At 40.5% G+C, this 20,097-nt stretch overlaps 1 protein-coding gene across 4 annotated transcripts in view; it reads left to right on the top strand.

Moving 5' to 3' along the window:
• The first annotated feature begins 113 nt into the window (after positions 1-113).
• Positions 114-20,097, top strand: part of LOC148331862 (oxysterol-binding protein 1-like) — a 24,146-nt gene continuing 4,162 nt past the window's right edge. The window contains exons 1-16 of one of the 4 annotated variants that reach the window (XM_088303164.1): positions 114-421; positions 1,963-2,102; positions 2,933-3,141; positions 3,207-3,342; positions 6,797-6,908; positions 6,974-7,172; positions 11,339-11,453; positions 11,559-11,616; positions 12,009-12,176; positions 12,257-12,502; positions 13,553-13,673; positions 14,947-15,050; positions 15,132-15,227; positions 17,027-17,211; positions 17,284-17,513; positions 18,215-18,253. In XM_088303164.1, coding sequence (XP_088159290.1) covers positions 248-421; positions 1,963-2,102; positions 2,933-3,141; positions 3,207-3,342; positions 6,797-6,908; positions 6,974-7,172; positions 11,339-11,453; positions 11,559-11,616; positions 12,009-12,176; positions 12,257-12,502; positions 13,553-13,673; positions 14,947-15,050; positions 15,132-15,227; positions 17,027-17,211; positions 17,284-17,513; positions 18,215-18,253 — 2,332 coding nt within the window. In that variant the 5' untranslated portion in view covers positions 114-247. Of the gene's footprint in view, positions 422-444; positions 577-1,962; positions 2,103-2,932; positions 3,142-3,206; positions 3,343-6,796; positions 6,909-6,973; positions 7,173-11,338; positions 11,454-11,558; positions 11,617-12,008; positions 12,177-12,256; positions 12,503-13,552; positions 13,674-14,946; positions 15,051-15,131; positions 15,228-17,026; positions 17,212-17,283; positions 17,514-18,214; positions 18,254-20,097 lie in introns of those variants that run through there. The other 3 variants (XM_088303165.1, XM_088303167.1, XM_088303168.1) reach the window with 3 other exon arrangements.

The raw sequence follows: 20,097 nt of genomic DNA, 5'->3' as shown, positions 1-20,097 counted from the left end.
TGCTGCCACCCAGTGTCCATTTAGCACAACAACATGTGGTGTAATCAGTAGTATTTCATGTATAGAACCGCTAGAGGGCAGACCAAGCTAGGGTGTTTGTTATTGCAAGCAGACAAAAAAAGATTCGATATAACACTACAGGAGTGAGCGGGGGTCTTCCTTTTATAAACCGAACCCAACACAACATGGTGTCAGAAGTCGGTTACGGACGAGGGTGTCACACGTTCGACGTGTCTGACCAAAATAGATGACGACTTCCGGTTTAGCAAGCCAGCTTAGTGGCTGCCATACTTTAAAGGGATTTTTATGTTTTGAATTGGCTTACTACTTCTCAGGTAACTCGTCCAATCATTTGCTCCACACTACGATGATAACACATAGCCGCTTGGGTCGCAATATGAGATTGTGTTGCCAACTCAAGGTATTTTTGTTCGTAAAATGTAATTGAAAAATAAAAAGTTTCCGGGAAGAGGACGTTAGCTCACCACCGCCTACTCGCCGTCAGCACTTGACAGATTGACGCACGCACAAACACGAAACTGCGTGTTCTGTCTTACGTTCTTGACTGCCCCCAAAGTATAAAAACAAAAATGAGTATGCTTAATTGCCATAACAATGACGTGTATCGATGAGTATGATTAATTGCTATAATGATGATGTGTATCGAGCCTAGATAAAGGTCTTCCGATTTTCATGTGTGTCGCATGGACATGGCAGCGTTCAGTTTCATGTCACCTATGTAAGTCATGTTAATACATATTCTGTTTTTTAAAATTAGATTTCTTTTATTGGACAATTACATCTCGTAAATTCAAAGTAGGTTTTCAAGCCAGGGTTAAGTTGTCAACTGAGGAGTTCCAGGCCAGTGTTCGTGTTTTCAAGCCTGGACTTATTATTTTATTTATTTATTTATTTTTTACGAGTGAGTGGATTTGATGGAGACCCTAAAGGTGATGGTGGCCCCCTCATTCCTGGTCTTCTACGCTCCTCTTTCTTTTCCTTCCCCCTTCCTTGTTTTTTTTTTTACCCATACTCCCCAATATTCTTCCTTCCAACTTTTGGTTCATCTTTCTCCCCTTCATCATTCCTCACTCCCCTCTTCTCACACAAAAGCTTCCTCTCCTTCCTTCCTTCCTACTCACTGTCATCCCTCTGTCCCTTCCTTTCATACACCCCATTTTCCTTCCTACCTTTTAAGAACCCTGTGTCTGGCTTTCATCTTTCCTTCCCTCCATAAATCAATGTACCTCTCCATCCTTGCACACCTTCCTTCTTTCCACCCCCTCCATCCTTCCTTCGTTCCTTATTTGTTTCATTTAGTCCTTCCTTCAATTTGTCGTTTTTGAATTTTCTCCCCACCTTCCTTTCATACAATTGTTGGTATCTAGCTATCCATTAAACTGTGCTTCTCCTTGCCTACCCACACACCCTTCATCCCTTCTTCTCCATGCTTGTATATAGCCTTACTTCCTACCTCTCCTCCCCGTTTAATTCCTTATTTTGAAGTCCGTTTAAATGAAATCAACTTTAAATTAGGGATGGGCAACTACCGATACCAGCCTTACTTTAAGGTTTGGGTACTCATGGAGCCTGCCGATAGCAGCCGCTAATATTTAAGGCAAAAAAAATCTTGACATCAAGTAAAGCCTCCTTTGCTGTAGTTCATAAAATCATCATCTGCTTCAGAAAGAAAAGTCTTTGTTCACATTTTTTTGTCATTGTGTTAAATAAAATGTTATATATCAAAAGTACTCGCCTATTGGTACTCGGCATCTGTCATATGTATATGTGTATGTATATGTATTGATTCGTATCTAATATATATTACACCATATGGAAAGCGTTTTGTTACAGCTCCAGCTGTTGTGGAATGTGCTATATAAATACAGTTGTATTGTATTGTATTATATTTAGCCCATCAGGTCTATTCAACGTCAATAAGATGTGATTACGCCCCAACAGGCTGCTGTGATGTCATCAGAATCAAAGCCCCCGACCCCAGGCGATGCATACAAGGGGTGGCTCTTCAAATGGACGAACTTTATCAAAGGTTACCAGCGACGCTGGTTCGTCCTCAGCAATGGGCTACTGTCATATTATCGGTAGGAATCTTTCCCATTACTTTGAAACCAAGTGATGTGACCTCAGATCACTTGTGTTTTTACAGGAAACAGAATTGTGCGTGATGCTGCTTCCTATCGGCAAAACTGAAGCGCTATTACTCTCTGATGTGCATCATTTAAATGGTCATTTTTGCAAACATAAAGTACTGATAATTTTAGAAAACTATACTTATACATTTTTTTAAGATAGAAAACGTGAATTGTTATGAGAATAAATCATTTTAGAAGTCAACATGTAGAAGAAAATGTCATTTTTTAATGAAGAAAGTGAAAATATTTTATTAAAATAATAAATTGTACCATTATGAGCATAAACATAGTATTACAAAAATGTAACATTACTAGATTGCATTGTGGATACAATAGGCATAACGTTACAGGAAAAAAATTTCAGTGACAGGAAAATGCACCAGTATGTGAAAAGATGTAACGTGAAAATGTTGAAAAAAAAATCCCAGGCCGAATTTTACAAGGAAAAAGTCATGTAACATTACAAGAATTGAGTAATATTGTTAAAAGAAAAACATTGTAATCTAGAGTGTTTTAAAAAGTAGAGTTAAACTGTAAGTAAAAAGGTGATATGACTTGTGGAAATACCCTTCTGTTAAAAAAAAGATTACTATAATATAAAATATAAAGTCATATTTTTGTAGATTTCGTAATATGAGAAACAATGTTACATCATAATAATTCACAGTACTACAAGGAAAACCATTGTCTTTTATCAAAAATCTAATGTGGAGTTATTATGAGACCTACTAGGAGGCATACACAGTATTCCATGAAATCAACAATGATCTTGTCCACAGTACGCAGGCCGAGATGGCCCACACGTGCCGCGGCACCATCAACCTGGCCACTGCCAACATTGTCGTGGAGGACTCGTGCGACTTTGTAATCTCCAACGGGGGCGCACGGACGTACCACTTGAAGGCCAGCTCGGAGGTGGAGCGCCAGCGCTGGATCACCTCCCTGGAGCTCGCCAAAACAAAAGCCGTTACCATCCATGATCTATCAGGTGCGGCAAAATTTCCCGGTTTTGCGTTGTACTTTCTTGACCGTTTTCATCGTCGTCGTCCACAGATGAGTCACCGGACGAAGGACGGGGGGGCGGCCGTAACATGGAAATCCAGTCTACGCTGCGCACACTCAGCAGCAAAGTGGAGGACCTCAACACATGCAATGATCTCATTTTAAAGCATGGATCAGCCCTGCAAAGGTACACTGAGGTCCTCACTGGCCTTAATATATGGACGCAAATGTATTCACAGATAATTTTTGACCAACGCTTTTGGTATTTACATTAGTAGTTTACCTGTGCAGTTGCAGCATCAATGGAAACAAGTTTCCCTATTATTAAAAGAAATATGAGGTATGAGAAAAAAAAGTTACTCCAAGAAAATCTTATTTTTGATGTGTCAAACGTTTATTATGTTGCATTGTGGTGAAAAAAGTATGTTAAACAAAAGGTCTTAATGATATCGGTTATTTATTAAAAATATAGTTTAGTTTAAGTCGTAATGTCACAAAAAAAATCATAAAAGGTTGTTTTACTGCAAAAAAACAATAATACATAAGATATTATGAAGGCAGCAGAATCACAATTTTAGGTCAACAAAGAATAACAACAATACAGTAATCCCTCGTTTATTGCGGGAGATACGTTCCAAAAATAACCCGCGATAGGTGAAATCCGCGAAGTAGTCAGCTTTATTTATTTATTTTTATTATTTTACAATGCATTTGATATGATGCATTGTTGTGCTTTATTTATGCGTGCAGATGGGAAGTTGTGGTCCAGCAGTCCCACCTTGTGGCATTGCTGCGTTTGTTTTAAGCGTGTTATTTCGTCTTCTATCTTTTTTTTTATTATTCAACTTCCAGGTTGCTTCACTTTGAGACGTGTGCTCAAATGTTGACTTAGGAGCGGTAAAAAAGCCATCTATATTAACACACACTAGGTATAGAGCATACATTTGATTGTTTTGGGAAAGAATGGACATTGTGATTTTTTGTTATTTTACATTGTCCGTAGCTCAGAATCTCAATGTGTATCCCAAGCTAAGGCAAGATAGCTGACTGTCGGAACTGTTGACTAGCGCCCTTGGAGAGCGGAATGAGGTACGGTGGTGTATAAAATGTTCAATATATTAAAAATTATTAGTTGGATGGCAAATTGAAATGGTGTCATTTTATACATTTATATTTCTTCATTCCTTTGTATTGAGTTGATGGGAGCTGTAAGTGCCAGTTCTTATTGTGCTATATTTTGTTTTTTGTTAGGTATTTACAAAGATTCATGTTTAGTAATTATAGATAAACTATGGCATTTAGAATTTAGGATTCACTGTGTTGTGAATAATGGTGTAGTTAATTTGATAATTCTGATTTGTGATTGACTGCGCATGTGCGTGTGGCGAGATCCCCCCCCTGTGCATACAGAGGAAGAGTAGACGATGTGCTTGTCGTGTTCTTCAGTGGAACAAAATAAATGTGGGACAACTGCGAGCTTGTCGGTGGCTTTTACTTGTCTCTGCTAGGCTTCACATACAAAGCAAGAGCGCATGAGCATTATATCCTGTCTGTTCCGTACCAAAGATAATAGAATAGAATAGAAATAGAATAGAAATCCCTTTATTGTCATTGTACTCAAGTGTGCAACGAGATTAGAGGGCTCCCCTCTCCAGTGCAATACAACAATAATACAGACAAATATATAAATTAGATAAATAAATAAGCAATGGAATTCAGTACTGAATAGGGCATATAGAAACACATCACAATGCTGTTTTGCAAGGTTAGGGTGGTCTAGTGTGTGTGTGAGAGTTCAGTATGGAGATGGCTCTCGGAAAGAAACTGTTTCTCAGTCTATTTGTCCTTGATTTGATGCATCTGTAGCGCCTGCCAGAGGGCAACAGGTCGAACAGGTGTGAGTTTGGGTGGGTATTGTCTTTGACGATGTTGAGAGCCCTTCTGAGGCACCGGGCGGTGTAGATGTCCGACAGTGAGGGGAGAGGGCAGCCAATAATCCTTTGCGCTGTTTTGACTGTCCTCTGGAGCCTCACTCTGTCCGCCTCAGTGCAGCCGCTGTACCAGGTGGAGACACAGTACGTCAGCAGGCTCTCGATGGACGAGTGGTAGAAGGCCAGCAGCAGCTTCCTGTCCAGGTTGAATTTCCTGAGGACTCTCAGGAAGTGCAGACGCTGGTGGACCTTCTTTTCCACTGCTGTGGTGTTGTGTGTCCAAGAAAGGTCATTGGAGATCTGTACTCCCAGGAACTTGAACGTGTGGACCCTCTCCACACACACGCCTTCGATGCAGAGGGGGGGCGGCAGCGTCTTGTTCCTCCTGAAGTCGACGACAATCTCCTTTGTTTTAGCAGAGTTAAGGTGCAGTCTGTTGTCCTTGCACCAAGTTGTCAGTCTCTTTACCTCCTCTCTGTAGGCTGTCTCGTCACCTTCCGAGATCAGACCGACCACTGTCGTGTCGTCAGCAAACTTGACGATGGTGTTGTTGCCGTGGGCCGGGCTGCAGTCGTAGGTGTGGAGGTTGTAGACAAGATGAATCTTTCCCATTGCAGCACTGTCATTCACAAAACAATACAATTCACCACAGTGCTGGTAGTCGTGGAAGCAAAACAGCTTTTGACCGTTCCCGTAGCGCTCTCATAGTTCAAGTAGATGTTATCCATTCGTTGTAATGAACGACATTGCTCACTGCCCTGGATTGTGAAACTTTTAATACAAGAAGACAAAATAGTTAATTTGGGTCCATGTGAGTACTTGAATGAAAGTGAAAGCTGTGGATAAAATGATGTGCCACTATGGACAAGTCAGAAAGACCTTCAACTGCTCGCACTGATTAACGACGCTTACGAGAAAAGTTCATTTCTGCCGTTACAGGAGCGTTGTGTAGACATGATTGATATGTGAATTATTTGTGAAAGTACCATGACAATTTGTGTTTTTTTTTTGTTCTGTAGTTTTCACGGTGCAGAATGTTGAACATGCTTGTTCAGAGATAAGAGTATCGACACCCGTTTGAAACTCTCTGCGTCCTTATTCAAAATCCAAGGGGCAGCTACACAGAGCACAATACCGCTGTAAAAAATTCTGCGATGCCGCGATAGGTGAAGCGCGATATAGCGAGGGATTATTGTATTACAAGAAAGATGACATGATTAGAACAAACTTTCAAAGATGCGAGAAAACAAGAAACTAAAGTTCATTGTGGTACAAGACAAAAGTTTTGAGTTTACAAGAACTCAATTTAAATAACTTAACGAGACTTACACTATTAATGTGTAAACAGTGTTCCCTTTAAGATGCAAAAAAATGGATTGGTGACCAAGAAATGTGTATTTATTTTAATATTTTGAGGTACTTTCACAGAATTAGTGCAACTCGGCATAGTGGACAGTTTTTGATTCCATTTAAAATTGGAAAAAAAAAAAACCACTAAACTTTTGTACATCAATGCAAATTGCATATGAGGATGGCTGCAGTGCCACACGAGCGAACAGTCAAGCATGGCAACGATTCAAAAAACCGAATCAAATCGATTTCGGGAACTGAAAATCAAATAGAATCGGGGCTTCAGTGAATCGTTGCATCCCTATTGTTGCAATATTGTACAACTTGTTGATGACTGAATTGACTTTAATCCTCAAACAGATCTTTGTCAGAACTGGAGGGCATTCACGAGGCGGTGGACATGGGCGAGAAGATCAGACATGTCAACGAGAGAGCCACGCTCTTCCGAATCACCTCCGACGCAATGATCAACGTAAGTCCGGCTCACCAACAGAAGCCTGTGACATCATCAACGCCTGATCAATTTTCTGTGCGTAGGCGTGCCGAGACTTCTTGTCCATAGCTCAGAACCACAGCAAGCACTGGCAGAAGGCCTTGCAACTGGAGCGGGCGCAGAAGATCCGTTTGGAGGAGACACTGGAGCAGCTGGCCAAGCAGCACAACCACCTGGAGCGAGCTTTCAGGGGAGCCACCGTACTTGCGCCGTCACGCAGTAACGTGGACATATTTAGCAAAGGTACGCTTCACATTTGTTTCTTAACCCTAAATCCTTCCTGTAAATTACTACATTCATATTCCTTTGCAATTTTACATCATTATATTCTTTGCCATTTCGGCTGTGGACACCAATTGGTGCACTTTCACTGCTTTTCATAGGAAACGATCATAACTTTCTTTGTTTGTCACAGAAAAAATCGGAACCAGAATGCCTTTTATTGTCATTGTACTCAGTGTGCAACGAGATTGGAGAGCTCCCCTCTCCGGTGCGATAGAAAAATAATTTAATTAAGTATATCAATTAAAGATTATGATTAAATAATTAAATAGAACATAAATATGAAATTAAATAAATAAAACACGTTATGTTGCAGTTCTACAAGGTAAGGGTAGTTGTGTGCGAGAGTTCAGCATGCAGATGGTTCTCGGGAAGAAACTGTTTTTCAGCCTCATGGTCTTTGTCTTGATGCACCTGTAGCGCCTGCGAGAGGGCAACAGGTCGAAGAGGTGTGAGCTCGGGTGAGTATTGTCTTTGATGATCATGTGATCTCTGTTGAGGCATGGAGTGCGGGGTGTGGCGGTTGGGGTGAGTCATAGCGAGCAAAGAAGCAATTTAGCTCCTCCGCCAGCGACGCACTCGGGTATACCGGTGTTATGCTACTGCCTTGGTAGTTGGTGATGCTCCGTAGACCCTGCCACACCTCCTGTGGTCTGTTGCTGGCAAGGTGGGACTCGAGCCTCCCCTTGTAGTTCATTTTGGCTTGCTTAATGCCTTTTTTCAGGTCAGCATGAGCCACACAGACCTCTGTCGCCTGACCTGAAGGCAGTGTCACCGGCCTTGAGGAGTGAGCGAACCTGGCTGGGCATCCAGGGTTTCGTGTTTGGGAAAGTCCAAATGGTCTTGTTCACAGACACAGTTTCCATGCAGAACTTGATGTAGTCCAGTACACACACTGTGTGTAAACATCATGGACTGATGATCAAAGAGGTTCCAGTCTGTGTGTTGGAAGCAGTCTTATAATTCACCCATGGCGGTCTCATGGCATGTTTTAACAGTCTTTGTGGTGGGCCTGAATCTGCATCTGAGTGCGGTGTACGCAAGTGTGAAGAGCAGGGACAGGTGGTATGACTGGCCGAGGGGGGCGAGGGGCATGACTCTGTACCCGCGCTTGATGTTTGAATACACATGACCAAGAGTGTTTTCTCCCCTTGTTGTCCACTTAACATGCTGGTGCAACTTTGGGAATACAGTCTTTAAATTGGCCTTATTAAAGTCTCACGCTACTATATGAACGCCATCAGTGTGGGCCCGTTGTTGTTTGTTGAAGACGCTCGCGAGTAGCGAGAGCGCGGTGCATCGGGCGGGATGTAAACAGCAGTGACTATCATTAACCCTAACCATAAGCCACCGCGCCCATGCGGGCCACCAAAAAAGAAAAAAAAGATTCGTCATTGGAGCCCTCGTTGGCATGCACCTCGGGGGCATGGACGATAGCGTCCTGGTGCCCATGTTTTCCCGTGTACGGAAGTAACCTAGAAACCTCACACTCATCCGAAACACTATCCGTATTTTTTCCATAACACCTAAGTCCTACTCCCATACATTTCATCTTGTAAGTTTTCACAACTGAGGTGTAAGGTATGCTTATCTAACACAATGAAGGTTATTCAGCTACATGAAAAATAAACTCGAACAAGAAAGGTGTGCAGTGTTAATGTTAATGCTTTTGGGACACCGCTGTCTGTGCTCTGATTGAGAGGCAGTTGCGTTGCATGAAGCGGAAGTACCAAAAAGGTCCTCCTGCAAAGTCCTTTTTACTTATCACCTTGGCAACAAACTGAGCATGAAGACATACTGTAACTGCACTGTTGAAAACTCACCCGCAGCGCGTTGTTTATGCCGTCACTGGTGAACTTGTTCCTCTAGCTGTGGCCGTCTATTCAGTGTTGTTTTTGGCAGGCATTTTAGATTTAGTCTTAGTCTTAGTCATTTGGATGAAAATGCTTATTAGTATTTGTCACATTTAGTCACTCCTATTTGTCTAGTGTTAGTCGACAAAAACTCAAAAAGGTTTTAGTCTAGTTTAAGTTGACGGAAAAACAGAAAAAGGTTTTACTCTAGTTTTAGTAAATTTATTCAATGAAAACTCATAAAGCTTTTAGTCTATTTTATTTAAAACTAGACATACAAGGTTTGCAACCGATAGCAAAGACTTTCTGATGGACTACAAAGTATTATGCAATATAAACAGATAAAGTGGTCAATGCTCATTGCTCCGAAATAAGACGAGAATCAAAACATTTTATTTGGCAACTGTTGTGGCTTTAAAGCAACATAAATAAACTAAATAAAAAAGTTTTGACAGCATAGAATTGTAGTAGACTTGTAATACAGTAGCACAAGTACAAACGCTATCAAACATGTCTTGTTTACTTGTAACAACTTGCTGTTATCACAACAAAGTGGCCTACCGAGTGTCACTGTCGCCATGGTCCGTCAAAGCAAAAGCGCGCCAGTGTGGTCTGTGAAAGAAAAGCGTATGAGTGTGCGAGCCGAGACAAATGACCGGAGACTTTTTTTTATTTTTAGAATGACTGCAGACGCGTTCGTGTTTTGTTGTGTCGATGTGTGCGGCACATGCCACCACGCGCGCTGCGCTGGCGAGCGTGCTCAAACGAGGATAGGTTGCACCCACAATTTTTTTGAAAGACAGATTACATGTAGAATAGGAAGGGATGTAAGAAATTTTGAATGTGTCTGACGGACCGTCCTGTCTCGTCTCGTCAACGAAAATTCATGTTTGTCACGGCATGTTTTCGTCATCAGAGAGCCACGTTTAGCTCATTGCCTCGTTATCATCGTGAAAAAAAGGCCGTCAAGAAAATATTTTCATCGTTGTTGACAAAAACAACTCTGCATCAATTTTTTTCTTTTTCCTTCATCGTATTAATATTTTCATCACCATATTTTCACAACCATAAGGCGCTCTTTAAAGTCCCGAATATTCTCCAAAGCAGACGAGGCGTCCTGTAATGCAAAGCGCCTTGTGTATAGACTGAGACCCATAGATCTGTATACGTACTATTCTCTCAAGCAGTGTGGATGATCCCCCTAAGGGTGTTTTAGAGTGCATGTTAGCAAACCCGGCTGGCTATAGTCTGAGACTACAATGAGCAGAATTGACTGTGACAAATAAATTCTGTTAGCACTACTGTTGGTGATGGTTTGAGACAGTCAGTTAGAAGAGACCAGTATGTATGTGCGGTAGAAAGCTTGACAAAAGGGCAGTTGTCCACACGATGTCGTAGTCTGTCTTGTCATTCATGTTATTCAAAGCAAGAAACATCACAGGTTTAGATAACAGACTCTGCAAAAAAACTAAACAAAACAAAAACATGCTGCCCAAAGCACACCACTCACGACATCTCTCTAACCAGACATCTGATTGGCTCAGGCTGAAAGACACTCAGAATGCTTTGCAGTAGTCTTTTTGTGTTATTTTTATTTCTATTTGGGATATCAATGGCATGAGAGATGCGTAATTTGTGTTTATTGTATTTATTTGTTTCATTGTTTGCTTGTATGGTGTTCAGTGGATGTTCGGTGATAGTTTTGGTTTTGATTTAAAACCGTGACTGTAAGGAGTGTAGTGACGAGTGACATCCCTCCCCTGACATTGATGATGTCACCCTCTTAATATCAATGTGGCTATCTCAAAATGCTAGCAGCATGCACGAGCTACCATGCGCGAGGACGCGTGCGCCTGAAAGTGCGGTGCGCCCAGTGTATTTGTCAAATACAGAAATGGCACACACAACTGAGACATCGCCCTTTAACTCTGTGAGGTCTATGGTCGTGAAAATTCGGTAGCCTTTTCGCTTTTTGCCAGTCCCAAACAAGTTTCTCATTCACCTCAAACTTTCTCTCTGCTGTTGATTATGGTTTCCAGCTGCAAATTCCACTACTTGCAGCTCTGTAGTGTGCAAAATATGATTGTCTCGATGGGCATTTGTGCTCCGTCATTCTCAGTTGTGTTTGTAAGGAGTTGGAGATATTGGTGCATAAGGCTCGAGTGCCTTCTCATGTACAAGCCATTTCATAGTATAATTCGCAGGACAAGCCGACCTATGAAAAAAATTGTGACTTATAGTCCGGAAAATACGGTAATCCTCCACACATTTCAGGTGGAATGTCGGGAAAGGGGGATGCTAGCGACGAGGATGATGAAAATGAGTTCTTTGACGCCATAGAGGACCCGGCGGAGTTCATCACCATTCCCGCTGACCCAAAATGTCACAGGTCACTCATACATGAGCACTCACATGAACTTGCACCGTTGCCAAGACTTCAGCCCTGGCTCATTAGTTTGTGAACAATATGGATAATAGTTTGTTTGTCCTCCAGGAGATCTGGCAGCAATGTAAGCAGGCAAAGCCTTGAGGCCAGCATGGACGATCTGTCGGTAAATGTGTATTCAATTACTTTCTGTCGAAAGGAGAGGTAGTGTGCATTTTTCTCACAATTTGAAAGAGTTACCAGCGCTATTTGTTTAGTTTTTTTTTGTCATTTTTCTATCAATATACAGTAAAGGAATTAACAGAACTTAATATCCATGTCACACTCTTGTTACCTTGATGATAGGGGCAGAGGTAGGGTGTTGTGACTAGGCAAGCGGCTACTAGTGGGAAGCCGAAGGCAAGTGAGCAGAATATGAATAAAGCAAGCCAGTCATTTTCACTCGCTAAGGCAAGATTTCAGCACCAAGCTACCAAATTAGCCGCTAACAGAAGCGAATTCCCTAACCCAAAGTTCCTCTGTCATAAGCAAGTTTTCCTCCTCCTCCCCTTGGTTCAGTTTGACGAGATGTCGCTGGCATCCAGCCCGGAGTCCCTGCGGCACTACAAGCTGGAGCTCGCCCGGCAACGACGGACACGCATCCCAGAAAAGCCCGACTATTACCTGAACTTGTGGAGCGTCATGAAGAACTGCATCGGCAAGGAGCTCTCCAAGATACCGATGCCGGTCAGAAAGCTACTGCGTAAAGCACCAGGGCCACCCGAACGCGGTAACGCCAATGCTCCCTCGTCCGCTCCCCCATCTAGGTGAACTTCAGTGAACCTCTGTCCATGCTGCAACGTCTTTCGGAGGATCTGGAGTACTACGAGCTGCTAGACAAGGCAGCCAAGTGTCAGAGCTCCCTGGAGCAGATGTGCTACGTGGCCGCCTTCACCGTGTCATCCTACTCCACCACCATACACCGCACCAGCAAGCCCTTCAATCCTCTTCTGGGGGAAACCTTTGAGCTGGATCGCCTGGGAGAGTGTGGCTATCGCTCTCTTTGCGAGCAGGTGGAAACTACAATACAAAGCACTTAAAACAACTAAATGGTGGTTCTGAATGAAGACTCATTTTTGGTGTCAAGATCCTACATCAGCACCATTTGAGCCGATGATATTTAACAGAGTCCTGTCACGTTAAACAAGAGTTTCCGTGTTAAATTTAATAAAGGTAGCGGTATATACGATATATGTACAGGATATGCATGAGGATGTGACACTGTCTTGCACAGCTCACTATGTTAAATTAGACAAATAGGTCATTGAATGCAAATGTGGAAGAAAAAAATAATACATGGTATGATACATATAAAATCAAGTTATATATAATACATTATCCAATAAAATATAGATTTGATTAATAATAAATATACAGAATTCAAAATCTGTCTAAAATGTGAAATAAATACACAATGGCAATTAGAATAAATTTCAAGAATGGAATGAACTATGCAAAATGAAATACAAAATGAATATAAAATGGAACATCTAGACATTTAATTATAACATGAACAAATTATACAATTGTTAAATATACAATAAAAATTAAATGCAAAACAGAATAAACCTAAGAGTACAGTTACAAATAAAATATGAAATCATAACGAAATGAACACAAAAAACAAATCAATGGGAAATATAAACATGTCCATATTCATATTGACATTGATAATTTTTTTGTAAACCAGAAAAATATAGACAGACTTTTTTGTATATTTGCATCACCAAGAGGATTTTAATCCGGAACTAATATAGATTGAATGAGTGGTTTGACGATGCACTCATGTTTCATTCCTATTATATAAATAATAGACATCTCCCCAAGACATGTTTATCTTTAATTATCTACTTTGATGCAGACTTCTAAGGAAATTGTAAATATACTTGAATGGCCTTCAATTGCAGGTAGACCTCCACCCAAGGCCCCAAAAAAACCTTTATAGACGCACAACTCTGTCTTATTCCTGGAATCTGCCTTTTAGATTATTTGATTCCCTATTTTTCTTGGTGTTCGTATAGCCATGATTCCAGTAAGATATCACAACTACTTTCTGCTCTCAGGTGAGCCACCACCCGCCTGCCGCAGCCCACCACGCCGTCTCTGAGAAAGGCTGGACGCTCAGACAGGAAATCACTTTAGCCAGCAAATTCCGAGGAAAATATTTGTCTATCATTCCCTTGGGTGAGTGTGCCTTATGATGTGAGTATGCAATAGGGCTGCACGATAAATCGAAATCTAATCGACATTGACGCGTGACGTAATGCGATTATCTAATCGCAAGACAGTGCGGTTATTTAGTTTTTACTCTCTCCCCCAACCTTTGGCGTTTGAGTGACAGATGAATTAGCCAACCAGAATTGTTGATGCTCGGGTCTTAATGGCGTTGGCCAATCAGTGTTATTGGCTAACACGCGTTAGTCTGCGCTCCGGTGCCTACAGTCAGCGCAGTCCGACATTGACACAACGCGTGCACCCCAGTTTTTTTTCTGTGATTGCCGTGTACCGAAGTGGATTTAATGGAAGTAACTTCTGCCGCCGTAGATGAGGAGAGGGAGATGCTCATGCTGTAGACGGGCGATGCGTCTATTATTTGGACTTACGGCGGATTCGACAAAAATGAACCGCATAATTTTTTTTTTTTAAAAAACCCCATCAGATCCAGAGGCAACATGACCAACGTATTTCAATGTTTAAAACACCACCGCCGATTTGAGTATGAAACCTGCCAAACGGATTCAAAATAAACAAATGAAGGGGAGACAACAGCTAGCGGCCATTCACGTGCTAAGCTAAGATCGCTAACAGTAGCATCCACATTATGAAAAAAAATTGGCGTCGGAAAACTATCTTGTATGTGTATTACTATGTAGTATTTGTGCATACCGGTGACAAGCTCCCTCTCAGAGCATCTTTTCAGCACTAACGGCAACATTGTAACTTGTCATTGTGCGTGTCTGATACAACCAATGGTGAATATACTGCTTTTTCTAGCCCCCAAAAAACAAATCCAATACAATACAATCGCCAGAAGAGAGCGCCTCGTACCTTTCATCAAATGGTGACATTAGTGATTTGTATTATGATATTGATCAAATTCTTTGTCTGAAACTAAACTGACTGACAATCGTAGTTTTGCGAACATTGTGACATGCTTGTGTGTGACGTGAGGGTGTGCATGCGCATGGAAGAGTGCACTGGAGGAGATGAGCAGATATGCTGGAGGAAATGAGAGACAAGTGCAAAGGAAAAGTTGAAGCAGAAACAGATAACTGTAGCATTTTAATGCATTTTAACGTGTAAAATACAAAAAAACGCAAATCGAATCGTAATCACAATATTGGTCTGAATAATCGCAATTAGGCTTGTTTTCTTTTTTTTTTTCAAAATCGTGCAGCCCAAGTATGCAAAAATATATTCCTGAACTAATACGATGGAGCTCTTTTGTCTTCCTCAGGTTCTATCCATTGCATATTTGACAAGAGCGGCAACCATTACACTTGGAAGAAAGTGACCACCACGGTGCACAATATCATTGTGGGCAAGTTATGGATCGATCAGGTATGATGATGACGTCACTCGTAGGTCATGTCATAATGTAGTCAGATCTTTTTCAACAGTAAAGTTTGGGTTTTTCTCCAGTCAGGGGAGATAGATGTGGTCAACCACAAGACGGGCCATCGCTGCCACCTTAAGTTCACTCCTTACAGCTACTTCTCCAGAGACCTGCCAAGAAAGGTGATTTTTTTTTTGTCTCATGTCCATTCAGTATTAGTACACTGCTTGCAGTTCTTCACTTCTGCCAAGAAGGCTTTAATGATGTTTTTTGGTGCACTTGTGTGCATTGACGTTTTTTTTGTTTTTTTTTTTCCATACTTCCACCTGCATTTGTCTTGAGATGGACTACTGACTATGCGTAGTTAACATAAAAATGTGAAAAATAATTTGTACAATTCTTTTTTTTTTAAGTTACAGAAAATGTCTTAGAATTTGAAAATAAAAAAAAACATTGTAATTCGATTGTAAATCCAGTTTCGAAAAATGTGATCTGATGTATGTGATCTGATGTAGTTGTAATTTACATTGAAAAAATGAATTAATCGTAAGTTTTCAAATGTAAATTTAAACAACTTTTTAAAATAAGAATCTAAATTACAAAGCACCACAATTTCCGGACTAAAAGGCGCACCCGCATATAAGCCGCAACAGCTCCCTTTAGGAAAAAAAGATTTAGAAGCCGCACCAGGCAGCCGCAGTTTTCTATGTTGAAAAAAATTTGTTAACTGCGTGTACAGGACGATTTTGTACAGTGAATGCACATAAAGGTATATAAACAGTGCCTTTTAACACAGCTACAACTTTGCTAATTAAAACCGAACAGACCCAAGAAAAAAAAAAAAGAGATTTATTTAGCATATTTTCTGAACTTTAAAGCGCCCCTACCGGTCAAAGAAAAATCCACAGAAAAGCTGCACCGTTGTATTAGCTGCGCGGTTCAAAATCTAGGGAAAAGGTAGTCCTTAAAATACGGTAAAGTATTGAAACTGAACAAATATTGGATTACATTTAATGAAAATGTGTATCTTATGAAACTGACTCAATAATTTACACAATTTTAATCGAACTGAAGTCTAAAGTCTTGTTTATTGATGTACAGAGTCCTTGGGGGTCTCAAAAGGCGTTTCCAAATTCAATGTATTATTATTATCAGAGGTGGGCATTTGTCAGTGCTTTAGTCCGTCTGGGAGTTTAGGCATGCCTCTATTTTATTTTCTTCTTTATTTGGCTGCGTGTCTGTTCATGCGGCGCTTTTGTGTGACGTGGAAATTATGTTCTCAATGCTGATTGGCTGTCGCTGACAAGAGATGTACCTGGTCCATGTGAGTCAGCCTGAAATACTGACGGGAACTTTGTGATGGACTGACAATGCCCACCACTGGTTATTAACTGAAAATCACCTTAAATTATACGTTGTATTCAAAATCTGATTAGGTTGTTTTTAATTTGAAGTCTTATTAAATTATTTACTATTTAAATTTAAAAAATGATTACATTTTTTTTTTTTTTTTTTTTTTTAGAATTAGAAATCCCTTTAGTGTCATTGTACTCAAGTGTGCAACGAGATTAGAGGGCTCCCCTCTCCAGTGCAATACAACAATAATACAGACAATATATAAATTAGATAAATAAATAAGAGAGTGCAATGGAATTTAGTATACAAAATTCAAACATAGATAAAAGAAATAATTAAATGTAAACATTTTATGACATTTAAATTTGAAGAAAAAAATGTCGTTAATAAAAGTAAGGTGATATAAATGTCAATATATTCCACAATTATGATAATAATGGGAGAAACACATTATTTAAATAATTATTTACCTGTCAAAATTGAAAATTTGCGATTTACTTGCGGTGACTGTAGCTTTTCTAATTTGATCTGATTTCGATTAAATTTAAGTTGTTTTTAGGATCTCCCACACCAATGAGTCAGGCCTGCGCATGTTGACAACCACACTGGGTTTCTCTTCTGGTAGGTGACGGGCGTGGTGATGGACCAAGACGGAAAGGCGCATTACGTGCTCTCTGGTACGTGGGATGAGAGGATGGAGTTCTCCAGGATCATGCAGAGCAGCAAGAGCGAAAACAGCGCTGAGGGCAAGCAGAAGACCATATACCAGACTCTCAAAGCTAAGGAAATATGGAGGAAGAACCCCTTACCGTACGTTATGCCACAATCCTCACAAATAATTACAGATAACATGAATATTTATGAAGAGTTCTCTTTCTGCAGCGAGGGAGCAGAGAGCATGTACTTCTTCTCCTCACTGGCACTGACGCTCAACGAACCCGAAGAAGGCGTAGCGCCGACAGACAGCCGGCGCCGGCCTGACCAGCGTCTGATGGAGGAGGGCGACTGGGATGAGGCCAATGCAGAAAAGCAGAGGTTGGAGGAGAAGCAGCGGACGGCTCGTCGGGAAAAGGAGCGTGAGGTCGCCAAGACGGTCAACACGCCTGAGGAAGGTAAGAAACAGACTTGATGGGTAGATAACCAAGTCATCCGTCTACGATTCCGCATGAAGAGGATAACTGTCTAAAGTGAAGTAGAAAGGAAGACAATTTGGGGATATGAACAGGGATGTGAATTCTTAAGATTTTTTGATTCCATGAATAAATCTGTTTACCGATTCAATTCTTTATCAATATTTGTTGGGCTTAAACAAGTAGATTAGCATCCACAGTGTTTTATGTCTTAATTATATATTATACACGCTACAATTTACAAACCCTACAGTGTGGTCTTTAGAGGTCCCCATCTGGGAAATCTTCCCTATATCATTGAAAGGAGAAACTAGTGGTAGACTCGAGTGACTGCTGGTATTGTTTCCTCCCTCGGACGAATTTTTTTTTTTTTTTATTACAAGGTGCCCTATTGCTATCTTTTTTTGTAAAATGTAAACAAAATTTTCAAGCGAGCATTCTGCGCCAGATTTCTTGCTCGCTGCGCTAGTAAATAACATTGCTACACAATGTGTGAGATGGTGTCATTCACCTCGACTGGAATTGATCAGGGAATAGTTTTCAAGAACAACAATCAATGCCAAGCAATTCAAACTCGCGGAACCGGTTCTCAACAAGAACCAGTTTTTGATTCACAGTTATGCAAGTGTATGTTGTGTGTCTTTGTTATGCTATTCTCTGCTTGTCTGTGTCCCAACACTAAGCATCCGCCCAGGATCCAAACAATGACACGCCTTTCAAAAGCAAGTACTGTTCTCATTTTGATGCTGTTAGGCCAATGATGCCCAAAGTGTACATGGGTTCCCTCTAGTGGTAGTCCAAGCTTAATTGCAAGCTAAGTATTTAAATGGCTGATATTCACGCTAGTTAGCTTTCTATCGTTCGACGTAGCTTAACTGTCCAGTGAGCTCACAATAATGCCAATTAGGGCTGTCTTTGTAACTACAGCGATGGCTTAAATATCCAGTAAGCCAATAATATCGCTAGGTAGTTATCTATTTTTCCAAATAGCCATATTGCTGGATAGTTATCTAAATAGTGGGAGTCTAACAATACGTGTATCTGTATTGAATCGTTCGATACAGTGGTCACGGTCCGGTGCGCTCTGAATCAAACAATACACAAAATTTTACGACAATGAGGAGCAGCGCTGTCTACTCCGCCTTTTTATGTGCTAGATAGGCAAGGGCAGACTCATTCACTGTCCGTTGCTGCCCCTCCCACATTACTTTTTGCCCAAGCTGCATGGGAAGTTCGCTATCGGTTATAACATGGCTATAAGACAAGCATAACTGAAGTGGAAGACGCTCCACCAAACTTGGCGCCTAACGGTTGGAAGTAATATCTTTTTCAATTATGCACCAGACAGAAAGCCTGTTGTGGATTACATCTTCAACAGTATGTCGCAATCACACAATGCTAAACAAGGTCAGTGGAAGTACAACAAACATGGTGACACATTTACGCCGACATCACCTCGATGTGAAAATGAGTGGAACGTTATAAGGTTCCTTTGCTGACCTGTTTCACCAATACCACGATTCCTGCTTTGTACAACAAGGCGAGAGTCCAATTAGCAACGTGCTACCTGACCGTTACGGCACAATTACGTCACTGCAGAGGGGTTTATGAAATGCAACGTTATTCAGACACAGTTGCTCGAAAGTCATGATTTAACCAGAAGTCTGAAAGAAGTAGCGGACCACAGGAAATTAGTGCGCCCAAACGCAACGATACCTGCGACTACTGACAATACCATGAATATGGTTATTGCTGTCACAACTGCTGGACTCGGGCCACAAATCGGATGCTTTGCGCATACAATTAATCTAGCTGCTCAGAAAGGATTGGCAATGCAACGGGTTAAATCGTCTTCTTTTGTATTTGTATTTTTTATTTTATTTTTCAATATTTTGGGAGTTGTACAATACACTCCAATACATCTTTATTTATATACAAAGTACAGCGGTTAAAAAATAATTTAAGGGATGAAGTGTTTATTTTCTGCCTATACTGAAAATACAGTCAGGGACCCAAAATGATACACTAATTTATTTGGATGAGTTTGTGTTACAATGTTTCAAATTGTAAAAACAATAGTGTTTCAAATTATGCAGGGTTAAGGAAGATGTGATGTATACTCAACTGATAAAGATGCTCTACAGTTTTTTTTTTACATATTGTTCCAATTTAGAAACCTTAACCCAAGATTTTAAGTTTAAGGCCCTGTTTTTGTTTAATAAGTTGCTGATGCTGAAAATATACTTCACAAGATAAGTATAGTATAACTTTTATTTTCTAAGGAGCTCTTTATTTGGAAAATATTCTGTAATCTGTTGCTTAGAATGCACCACAGAAGATGGGTCATTTCTCAGATAATTCATTTTGTATTCGTACAATATTCTTGTTTTTTCATGGTGTTGTTTTTGTTTATTATATTGATATGTATGCACAGCAGAAAATCAGTCAAGTATTGCTAAAATAGATTTAATTAAATGTAAAATGTGTACTTTTGATTTGAAACAAATGTTAGTAACTTCAATGAACTATATGTATATATATATATATATATATATATATAAATAGA

This window comes from Idiotropiscis lumnitzeri, chromosome 8, assembly GCF_059441095.1.
Source record: "Idiotropiscis lumnitzeri isolate Australia: NSW breed Sydney's pygmy pipehorse chromosome 8, RoL_Ilum_1.0, whole genome shotgun sequence".
In the NCBI taxonomy this organism is placed as follows: domain Eukaryota; kingdom Metazoa; phylum Chordata; class Actinopteri; order Syngnathiformes; family Syngnathidae; genus Idiotropiscis; species Idiotropiscis lumnitzeri.
Note: the sequence above shows the minus strand (reverse complement) of the source record. Positions and strands in the feature narration are given on the sequence as shown.